The sequence below is a fragment of the Gopherus flavomarginatus genome, chromosome 2 (assembly GCF_025201925.1).
Source record: "Gopherus flavomarginatus isolate rGopFla2 chromosome 2, rGopFla2.mat.asm, whole genome shotgun sequence".
Lineage (NCBI taxonomy): Eukaryota > Metazoa > Chordata > Testudines > Testudinidae > Gopherus > Gopherus flavomarginatus.
Genome location: NC_066618.1, coordinates 252,638,615 through 252,650,884, shown reverse-complemented (window position 1 = coordinate 252,650,884; position 12,270 = coordinate 252,638,615). Strand labels below are relative to the sequence as shown.

At 42.2% G+C, this 12,270-nt stretch overlaps 1 protein-coding gene across 1 annotated transcript in view; it reads right to left on the bottom strand.

Annotated features, from left to right (window-relative positions):
• CNBD1 (cyclic nucleotide binding domain containing 1) overlaps window positions 1-12,270 on the bottom strand; it is a 301,514-nt gene that overhangs the window by 103,320 nt on the left and 185,924 nt on the right. Inside the window, exon 7 of the mRNA XM_050941062.1 lies at window positions 3,083-3,217. Within this exon, the coding sequence (XP_050797019.1) occupies window positions 3,083-3,217 (135 nt within the window). The remainder of the gene's footprint in view (window positions 1-3,082; window positions 3,218-12,270) is intronic.

The following is a 12,270-nucleotide window of genomic DNA, read 5'->3' as shown; positions in this document are numbered from 1 at the left end:
GAGAAGCTTAACTGAACCTCTTTATAAGGCCTTAGCACAGAACATCATCCAGGATCTCTGACATACAGAAACATTCTAAAGTTGGGCTTAATCACACCAGAAAGGGTATTCACAGAGGTTGTAGTGGTCATGTTTCCAGCTGTTAGACAAAGAGGTATTCACATCTGTTACTTGCTGGATGACATCATGATTTGAGCAACCTCAAGACTAAAAGTAGAACAAGACAACAGGCCAGATCTTTGGGCCTGCTCCATCATCTTTTACTACTCCAGGGAGAAAAATATGGCATAATACTGGTTTATATGGTCATAAGAAAATTCTACCAGGTTGAGGGAGTCCCTAGGTGGTGTATAACTTATGTAGCTATGTCGAGGCCGCGCCCATCACAGCCTCGATACAGATGACATGTTGGGGCATGTCCTGGGGAACATAAGAACGGCCATTCTGGGTCAGACCAAAGATCCACCTAACCCAGTATCCTGTCTTCCGATAGTGGCCAGTGCCAGGTGGAAGGGACATGGCTATAGTGCTGCTGTGTTTCAGTGATCCCTGGCTGCCACTATGGCCTTGCCATACTGTTATAGCCAGTCACAATTTACAGCAGCCCTGTGACTGCTCTAAGTTATATTGTGGGCCAGACTAATCACCAGCTGGCCCCAGAATCTGAGGGCATCAGTGAGATACAAAAGAAAAGGGAGTGTAAGAATGGCATAAAGTTGCCTTTGTCTCTACCCTTAGCTTGTTCACTAAGCATAGCTTGAATGGACCTGAGAATTAGGGCTACCATATTTGGAGTTCAATGTTTTTATTCCCACAATTTTCAAGTAACCTCCCAGAAAAGCCAGTTTATCCCAGTTCAGACCATCCAGCAACTGGGGGCAGGAATAGGGAACTCACAGTAGACACAGTAGACCCAACGAGAGAAATTTGGGGCCCAACCCCATTGTGTTTCCTGGGGCCTCACCCCTACCATTTCACTTTATTTACACAGAGAGAGACATTTTGGCGGCCCACCTGAGCTCAGGGGCCTGGTACAATTGTTCCACCTTCCTCCCCCTCATCAGTGCACACAGCTTTTCTCTCAGATGAGACTCAGGGAACTAATCAAGCAGAGAGATTCAAGGCCCCTCATCAGTCAAAGTGCTTTCAACCCTCCTTGGGTTGCTGGTGTCCTGCATGGATCTGCTAACTTGAGCTAGACTTGAAATGCAGCTCCTCCAACAGTTTCTAATGATCCTATCTCCAAGCATATGTGTAGATGTACATAGATATAGAGCATCTACGACCTGCACTACAAGACGGTCCCTTAAAATGTCAACTAACCTCCAGTGTGGAGGTCAGCCACAGACCATTTCAAAAAAGGACTCTTGATCAGAGAAAAAGACAAAAAGATCTTCATCGCAGATACCAAATTATTTGTTGGAAGAGCTTACCTGTCACATCAAACTGTACAGTGGTAACGGTCACAGGAGGAGATTAATCAAAGTATAAATTTGCTGGAGCACTTTGATGATGACCCACACAGTACCATGCAAATGGCCAATCAGTCCCAATAGGTAGCAATACACCAGATTGACAGTAAAGGAGGGAGATAAAGGTCCTAGCTCCTTGGACAGACAGAGGAGGAATCAGGTATTGTTCCTGCAGAAATAGTAGCAAGACACTGCTTGGAGAAGTTGGTTCTGGATTTTCTGCCCCCTATCTGTTCTATCAGTCTCTTGATTGGTTCTTCTTGCACAATCTGGTTGATGAGAAACCTTGGGAGGACTATATGTATCTTGAGGGACCTTTTGCTGTTTTTACAGACTTTTCTATTAATCTATTTGATTATGCGTGGAAAGGGTAAACTGTAAATAGTTATAAAAGAGAATTTTCCACGTGAACCACACATGAACTTTAGTAACTGCTGGCTCTTAACTCATCTGGTATCCATGGTGAGCAAACCAGATTTTCAATATGCTATTGCATTATTACTTGATGTATTGTAGAACAACTTAGCTTTCATAAACATGTGAATAGTAGCCCACTAATAATGTGTTGTAGAACAACTCAAGTTTCATAAACATGTGAATAGTAGCCCACTTGCATCTGATGAAGTGGGTATTCACCCACGAAAGCTCATGCTCCAAAACGTCTGTTAGTCTATAAGGTGCCACAGGATTCTTTGCTGCTTCCACTAATAAGAGGTAATTCTTCCTGTTTAATTCAAATAATTCAACACATATCATTAGTCTTTTGTGGTTTTAGCTGTTCTTTTGTATTGTCTTTCCCATATTTATAGCAGATTTCACAACTGGATACCTTATCTTTAATGGCAGTGTCCATGCTTGGCAAGAACAGGATTCCTCTGATCTGATGCTTCTCAGATGACCACAATGGATTATGCTTACAATATTTGATCTACGTGGCTCCTATTATATTATCATCTGCTGCTGTGCTTTTTGTTGTGTTGGAGGCCCTTGTTGAAGCGGTCAGGAGGATGAATGATTTTGAGAGCAGGGGCAGCTCCAGGCTCCAGCACACCAAGCGCGTGCTTAGGGCGGCAAGCCACTGGGGGTGCTCTGCCGGCAGGTTGCCTTCAGCGACTTGCCTGCGGAGGGTCCGTTGGTCCCACAGCGGACCTTCCATAGGCAAGCCGCCAAAGGATGCCTGCCTGCCGTGCTTGGGGTGGCAAAATGCCTAGAGCCGCCTCTGTTTGAGAGTGTTTATTTCATTACAGAAGTGGTAGCCATGCTTCCTCCCTGAGACTGACAGATCTGGTCCTCCCACTTGGGGCTGAAGAGCAGAGGAAAATTGCTTGCTTCTGAAGACAAGCGCTAAAAGTAGAGGCCTCCTGACATGGCAGATGAGGTAGTGTAGCTGACCCCTCTGTCCACCACTTCTCAACCTTAGAAGGTGTAAAATTGAGCCCTCTGTGTGCAAATACTCAAAAACCTGAAAACATATTTATGTTAGAGCATTTTCAAGTTAATCAAATGGTTAAATTAAATAGATCGTACTTAATTATAGAACACTGAAGACAAGAATGTTCAAACTATTGCCTTAGAAGGGTTTTAAGACTCTAATAGTATCACAGTTTTACCTCTTTTATTCTTAAATAATCTGTGGAAGAAATTTTAAGAATTTCGCAGTTTTCTTCTGTAATGATGGACAGCAGGATGTACGGCAGTTTTGGTGGGGCTGTTTCCAAAGTCCCAAAACAACTTCCTCTCATAAGCTTAAAAAAGAAAGGCAAAAGTATCAGACTTAATTTTCTCACTGTATCAGTAAAACGGGGGTAAAAATGAAATTTAAAGGTTAATTTATGTGCAACCACTTAATTTTGAATATTTTTTATACCTCTAACTATTTCTGATTTAGTCACTCCTAATGTGTCTCAGTCTTGCTTCATATTACTGTCTGAAAGCATAGCCAAGATACAGTCTTTGGCACCAACTGATACATTATGCATTAAACATGCAATCATGTGGCAGTTAGAGAAAGCGATAGTACAGCAGAATAGTATGGTAATGAAGTTCAATTTGATTCAGTGTTTTTTGTAAACACCTCTTGTGAAAAAGAAGCATTATTCCTACGGCTCAACTGTCCTGCCTTATGAATATGCCTTCTGCTCCAAGAAGTCAGCTCGGGGAAGAATGTGAGAGACTGCCTAGGAAAGATGGACTAGAGTTAATGGGCCGAACCCTCAGATGATGTAAATCAGCATAACTGTGCCCTTGTACACGAGTTGAGGATGTTTCCCGCTGTATTTGTGGTGTAGTTGAACTGAGATGAAAGCTCCATTACCATTTAAGTGATAAAATAGTCAACAATAAATATCTGTTCAAGTTCTCCAGTGTGATAATTTATGCTAAAGTAGGTGAAGATTTAGTAATTAGCAGATCAGCAAATAAGCAGAGCAACATCACGGGAATTTCTAAACCCATTGCAAGAGGCCAATTCTGTCTAGTGCCTGAATGACACTTAGCACTAACATAACCCTGTATTTCCTCGGTGTAACACTAGCATGTATTTTGAAATGATCGAAAAGGGAAATGTAGAAATTGATTTGAATCCACAGACAGTACCTGATTCTGCATCCACAACTCTGAGCTCTGCTGGAGAAGAGGGTGCTCAGAACCTTGCAGAAGCTCAGCACCAATAAGTAAAAAAGCCTTCATCTATCTTTATTAGATAAGACAGATAATGTATTTTTCCCTGCAAGACAGCCTGTCATAGATAATCCTTTTTAAATCTTAGTAAGCTTTGCTTTTGCAAACAATGGTTGTAACATTATAATATAACAAAGATAACTTTTCTTTACATGTTTGTACAATAGTCTTCAAAGGGACTTGCTTTGAAGTGTTAATTAAACCGGGTACTAGGTCATCAAACATCCATAATTACAGCAAACTGGGAATTTAAGTACTGTCAGTGTTATTGCAATGCTGTGAAATAGATAAAATGGCCTCAGAAATATAGATGGTATTATTCACAATCTTCTATTCTATTTGCTGTCTTTATAGTTCAACAATAATGCTTCGGCAACAAATGGTTTTAGTAAACAATATTCTCATCACTGCCTTCTCTACTTTCAGTGCTATGTTCACACTAAACTGCAACACCTTAATATTCCTTCAACCATATATATGTTGAGGCTTATAGACTTAGAAGCTTATAAACATTAGGATCCATGTCCACCAGAGCTGGGAGAATATTGAGAAACAAATTCCTCAGTGCATTCACTTGAATATAAATATTAGCTCATTCTGACCTGCTTACATCCCTTTTGTGTTTGATTCCCACAAATGTCACAGCACTTTACCTTGTGAAAAGCAAATTTCAAACTGGCATGTTCGAATATTTGTCCCAGAACAGGCACATTTTATATGGGATGGGATGCTGCTTGTTCAGGTAGCTGAGGGCCACAGTTAAGACTACATTTTAGTCACGGGTATTTTTAATAAAAGTCATGGACAAGTCATGGGCAGTAAACAAAAATTCACAGCCCATGACCTGTCCATGACTTTTACTGTATACCCTTAACTAAAACTTGGGCAGGGGGCGGTGGATGCTCTGGGGGGGTGTGCAGGGGTGCCATGGGTGCTGGGGGAGATGGCCCAGGCCCCCACTGGTGCAGGGAGGGAAGGGGCAGCAGCATGCAGCCCAGGACTCCCACCGGTGCAGCCCCTGAGCCAGCACTGGCCACTGCAGATATCAGAGGTCACCGAAAGTCACGGAATCTGTGACTTCCATGACAGACTCACAGACTTAGCCATGGTTAACAAACTCCTCTCCAGAACCCCTGCCATAAAGGAAATTAAGGCTCACATTCAAAGCAATCCTGCTCCCCATTCAAGTCAATAGCAAAACTCTCATTGACTTAAATGTTTCAGAATCAGGCTCTAAGTGACCTAAACAATGATGTGACTGGTCTGTTTGCAGCCAGGACTGTTAACGCACACACGCTAACTTTGTATGGGTGTTATGAAAGAAAACGTAATTTCTACTCAATAAATCTTTCGTAATTGAAAAATCAATACTTTTTTCTAACACTGATGCATTGGTGAGCCAGAAAGGAAAAGGTCTCAACAATTTTTAAAATTCCCTACTTCTGTTTACCTCTCCCTAAATTTCTACTGTATTTCCTCTGAAGAGATTAAAATCTCCAGTGGTTTCTTCAATCCCTGTCCTCAGTTACATGTGACTTATGGGACCAATCAAAACTAACCTTTACAGCAAAAACAACGAGGAGTCCTCGTGGCACCTTAGAGATTAACAAATTTATTTGAGCATAAGCTTTCATGGGCTATAACCCACTTCATCAGATACATTTAGTTAGCCTATGATAAAGGTCAGTAGCTGGATGTTTATAACCCCTTTTCAGGTCTCAATTTAGCTATGGTTAGGAGAGTAACAATATACACTCATTAAGCACTTCATTAAGCACTTCAGATGGTCAAAACAACCTTTAGTTAACCTCTTAGCTGATGCTATTGTTAGTCTCAAAGGTGCTACAAGGTTTCCTCATTGTTTTTGCTGATAAAGACTAACATGGCTACCCCTCTAAACCTATACAATGTAAGTTTGAATATGAGTATCAAATGCTCACAATAAATGGAATGCAACCAAACCAAAGTCTAAACTACTCACACACAAAAAAAAAACCAACAACTTGGGATTCACAATCTGCTAATGAGTAAAGAAAGAAGCTAAATTAATGGACTAAATTCTTAGTAGGAAATTATTTATTCAGTTCTAACACTTTGTTACCTGCCCTTCTTTCTACCTGACATTTTCATATCACAGAACTTCTAGTCTTCAAACTGTTAGAATTACATTGCAGAAATAAAAGCACTCAAATTCTGGCACTATGATACAAACCCATATTCATTACCTAAGTAGTCCTTCAAAAGAATGACACAAAATCATGATAGATCATTGTAACCTTGGATATATGGGTAGCAGCTATTTTTCTGTAGCTTCACTTAACTATTTTACTTATGGCTCACTATCCTGTACTTTGCAACTTTTGTCTGACTTCCAAAAGTCAAGGCTTCAAAGCAGAGAATTGTATATTGAACTTTTTTCCAGAGTAGTATATCAATCATTCAGATTCTAGAATCTCCTGACAATATTACCATTTTCCATAAAAAAATTTTAATTTCCTCAGTTTTGTTCAAAGTCAGAAATCCTGAAGATTCAGAGACCTTTCAAATGTGAAAAATTCCTCATGTCCATGACCAAAAGGAGAAAAACTGCATCAACTCCTGAAAATAATGCGGAATCTATCTGCTGTTCTCAATAACCCTGTTATCAGCTGACATTTTCTTGCTAAAAAACCCGAGACCCCCAGAAAAAAGACTGAGAGAAACACCTGGGATAAGTAAAAGTGGTCTTTTATGTACCAAAATTTGACAGCATCAACTCAGAGGTTAATTAAATGTTTGTTTGACCATCTGAAGTGCTTAATGAATGTATATTGTCACTCTCATAATCATAGCTAAATTGTGACCTGCGAAGAGGTTGTAAACATCCAGCTACTGACACTTATCATAGACTAACTTGCTAATTCAAGGATGCAGTTTCAGCTTCTGTTTAGCATGTTAAGATTTATTTTCTATTGTCACACACCTATTAAATGACTCAAGCTTCACTTGTATGTTTAACACATAAGTAATCATGGTCTGATCCTTATAAGGCGGCGAGCATCTCCTCAAGACATTGAGGCCAAGCCCTTCAAAGGTTTTTATGTGCCTGCCTCCCAAGATTTGGGGCTCTATGCCTGAACATCCTAAATCCCAACGAAGTAATGGAAGATTAGCGTGTTTGGCACCTCATATGAGCCAACCACAAATTATTAATATTTCAGTACAAAAAAGTCATTTACTTATACTTGATTCTTACTAAAATACTCCCTTTTCCTGGGGTTTGGCACATTCCCTCCCTTTCAGGGGGTAAAGCACTAATGCGTTTGGGTGTTGGCTGGAACAGTGGTCATGCATGTACACAATCCACACGGTCACTGACCCACTGGTCATCTGTCTAGCAGAGGTACTTATGTGACCCATTACCATAGTATGTGAGCACCTCAATCTTTAATGTATTTATCCTCACAACCTCTCTAGAAGTAGGGAAAAACTGTTATCCCCAAAGGGAGAGCTCGACACAGATTCTCAAAGGCACAATTTCCATTGATTTCAAATACATAAATACCTTTGAGGATCTGGGCACAAGTGACTTACCCCAAGCCATACAAGAAGTCTGTAGTGGAGCATGGAACTGAACCTGGTCTCCTGTTTTCCAGGCTAAGCACCAGGCCATCCTCCAATTCCCCAACTCCTTCTCCTACACCATGCCTCTGAGCTGCTGCAGAGAAAATTGCAACTAGAACATGTGGAAGTTGTGAATGCCCCCCTGTATGGCCACTCTATGACTTCTCCCTCATGGAGCAGAGCCATGGCACTTGGCATGATTCTCTGATAAGGGTGAGGGTAGGGCCCCCTTTGGTCCCCGTTTACCAGTTCTTAAAGTGTGGCAGAATTGCTGTATTCATCAGAAACATTTACATATGGACAAATTAAGATTTCCTCATGTTCATGTTCCTGGTTGTTCCCTAATTAGGATTAGGCCCTTTATTTTGATTTATTGCTTTCAATAATCGTGAGGGGGCAAATGAGCTGCTGTATATGAGGAACAGCCAATGTTTTGACCATGAGAACAGGTTTCCAAATGAATATTTTGGAAAGGACCATACTGTGATGGATTCGGTCACAAAGATCCCCTTGGGACTGTCACCTGATGTGCTGTCACCTGATGTGCTGATGAGCCCATTTTCCCTGCCAGCTTGGGACTTCCAGAACCTTGCCTTGTTGAGCCAGACATGCTAGCCTGCTGCAACACAGACCCAGGGTTTGGTCCACGCCCCCTAAACTGCAGATTAAACTGAAAACAGTTTAGCAGATTACCTAACTCCAGCACCCAGAGAGCCAGTTCCCAATGGGATCCAGTTTACTCTGTATAAAGCTTATACAGGGTAAATTCATGAATTATCCATCCTCTATAACACTGCTAGAGAGAGATGCACAGCTGTTTGCTCCCTCAGGTATTAATAATTTACTCTGGGTTTATTAACAAAAGTGATGTTATGAAGTATAAAAAGTAGGATTTAAGCGGTTTCAAGTAATAACAGACAGAACATAGTAAGTCACCAAACAAAATAAAACAAGAACATGCAAGTCTAAGCCTAATATATTAAGAAACTGATTACAGATAATATCTCACCCTCAAAGATGTTCCAATAAGCTTCTTTCACAGACTAGACTCCTTCCTAGTCTGGGCCCAATCCTTTCCCCTGGTACAGTCCTTGTTAGTTCCAACAAAACTCAGGTGGTAAGTAGGGGTTTTCTCATGACTGGCAGCCCTTTTGTCCTGCTCCACACCCTTTTATAGCTTTGGCACAAAGTGGGAATCTTTTGTCTGTGCTTGTCCCCACCCCTGCCTCATCAATGGAAAAGTAAAAGGATTAAGATGGATTCCAGTATCATGTGACACGGTCACATTTCACTGTAAAACCCCTAGTCTCCATTTTTCCTGGGTTGGCCCACATGTACACAGGAAGGTTTGCAGGTAAATAAACCATTTACAACCAATTGTTCTAGTCAATGGGAGTCATCAAGATTCTAAACCACCGTTAAAGGCCCACACATTGCATAATTACAACAGGACCTCAGAGTTATACTTCATATTTCTAGCTTCAGATACAAGAATGATACATGCATACAAAGAAGGAATATATTCAGTAGGTTATACCCTTTGTTATGATACCTTACAAGAGACCTTTTGCTTAAAACATATTCCAGTTACATCATATTCACACTCATAAGCATATTTCCATAAAACATATACTGTTCAACATCACACATACATGATGCAGTCTGCAAAGAAACTTAGGTAGGCTAAAACTTCACAGTAAAAAGCTGGAAGGATCTTTTCACTTCATCAGGAAAATGAGCTTTTTTATAGGAATAATAAAGGTTAGTCAATCTGATCTCTTTTCATTTTATTTCTCTTGCATGTATGGAAGAGGAACGTTATATAATGCTCCACATCTGAAGTAGTTAACTGACAGTCCTGGTTTCACATCCTGAGTGTGGGTTTGATCCTGCTTCCATTGCCTTCCACAGAGAAGGGTCAAGGCCTATTAGAGCTGGTCAAACATTTTTGAACAAATGTTCCTTCAGAAAATGACCTGTTTCAGGAGCAAAAATTACATAAACATTTTTAATATTCTGAAATTGTGTTTTTGTCTGTTTTCTGAAAACCAAAAAAGTTTCACATCTTATTGTTTGTTGTTTTCTCCTTCTGACCTCGTCCTTCACTAGTACCACCATGGAAAGGAGGGGGAGGAGGGGATGTGAAAAAAGTGAAATTTTTTCAACTGATTTTTTTGGTAAAAATAAATCCATGAAAATGTTCAAAATCTGTTCTGTTCAAAAACTTCAAAACATTAACATTTCAGAAACTTTCAAAAATTGTTATTTATATACATATTTTTTCATTTTTGACCACTCTACTGAATGTCATCCTTCACTGGCATGCTAGGCTTTACAGTCAATATTCCTGAAAAATACTATTCCCCTCTGGGAGAAGCTTGCATATCCCACGAACTCCCAAAGGGAATCCTAGGGAAAATACACTGTATTACACTTTGGTCTGCAATATTCTACTGTTGAAGAATTTCACAGACAAACCAAAACATTTTAGGCAAGTACATTATGATTCTGATCCTATTCCCATTTCAAGCAAGAGATGAGCTCCACTGGCATCAATGAGAGTAGTACTAGCTACAACATACCATAATTAATTTATTTGGTTGGAGGTTCTCTGGAGCCTTTTGCCTCTTCTTCCTCAGCATAATCACACTAAAACATCTGCTACTGGGGTGACTTCTTAAAAAAAATTACAGTGCTTTCCTCAAAAGTCTAAAGCAGGGCACATCCCTATTGCTCCATGACAGCATTATCTTTCTAAGTAGTAATTATGAGAAGGGAAAAATTGTCATATTTGTTATCAAGTATACCATTTATAAATAAAAATACCATCAAATAGTAATTAAATACAAACCTCAAATAAAATAATCTAACATCTATGGCAGAGGAATTTGATTCAAAGCCCTCAAAGATTTAACAAAATATGTTTGAAGAAAATGAAGCACTCATTACTTACCACTGAAAACTTAAAGAAAAAAGACGGTTACTCACCTTTGTAACTGTTGTTCTTCGAGATGTGTTGCTCACATCCATTCCAGTTAGGTGTGCGCGCCGCGCGTGCACGTTCGTCAGAAACTTTTTTACCCTAGCAACTCCAGTGGGCCGGCAGGTCGCCCCCTGGAGTGGCGCCGCCATGGCGCTCAATATATATCCCTGCCGGCCCACCCGCTCCTCAGTTCCTTCTTGCCGGCTACTCCGACAGTGGGGAAGGAGGGCGGGTGTGGAATGGATGTGAGCAACACATCTCGAAGAACAACAGTTACAAAGGTGAGTAACCGTCTTTTCTTCTTCGAGTGATTGCTCACATCCATTCCAGTTAGGTGAATCCCAAGCCATACCTAGGCGGTGGGGTCGGAGTGAGAAGTCGCGGCATGGAGCACTGCAGATCCGAAGGCCGCATCCTCTCTCGACTGCTGGACCAGGGCGTAGTGGGAAGCAAAGGTGTGGACCGATGACCAGGTCGCTGCCCGACAGATTTCCTGGATGGGCACATGGGCGAGGAAAGCCAGCGACGACGCCTGCGCCCTGGTAGAATGCGCAGTCACACGGCCCGTAGGGACGTGGGCCAAGTCATAGCAGGTCCTGATACAGGACGTTACCCAAGAGGATAACCTCTGGGAGGAGATAGGAAGCCCTTTCATGCGGTCCGCTACCGCCACGAAAAGCTGGGGGGATCTGCGGAAGGGCTTGGTCCTCTCCACGTAGAACGCGAGAGCCCTACGGACATCAAGCGAGTGGAGGTGCTGCTCCCTGCCTGAGGAGTGAGGTTTCGGGAAAAAAACCGGAAGGAATATCTCTTGGCTGATGTGGAAGGACGAGACTACCTTGGGAAGAAAGGCAGGGTGCGGTCTCAGCTGCACCTTATCTTTGTGGAAGACTGTATATGGGGGGTCTACCACAAGAGCCCGGAGTTCCGACACCCGCCTAGCTGAGGTGATAGCTACTAAAAAGGCAGTCTTCCAAGAGAGGTAAAGCAGGGAGCAAGTAGCTAACGGTTCAAAGGGGGGTCCCATGAGCCGGGACAACACCAGGTTAAGATCCCAGGTTGGAGCAGGGAGACGGACGTTAGGGTATAAACGTTCCAACCCCTTAAGGAATCTAGACACCGTCGGGTGAGAAAAAACAGAGCGACCATCCGCACCCGGGTGAAAGGTGGAGATAGCTGCCAGGTGGACTCGCAACGACGATATGGCCAGACCTTGCTGTTTGAGGGACCAAACGTAGTCTAAGATGTCGGCCACCGAAACTTCCATAGGGCGGAGATTTCTCTCCACGCACCAACAGGAGAAACGCTTCCACTTGGCCGAATATGTCGCTCTCGTGGAAGGCTTCCTGCTGCCCAAAAGCACCTCCCTCACCGGTGTGGAGCAGCGCAGCTCAGAACCGGTCAGCCACGCAGGAGCCACGCCGCTAGGTGCAGCGACTGCAGGTCCGGGTGACAGAGGGTCCCGTGCTCCTGGGTAATCAGGTCCGGGTGAAGGGGCAGGGGAACTGGGTCGGCTATGGTCAGGTCCAGCAG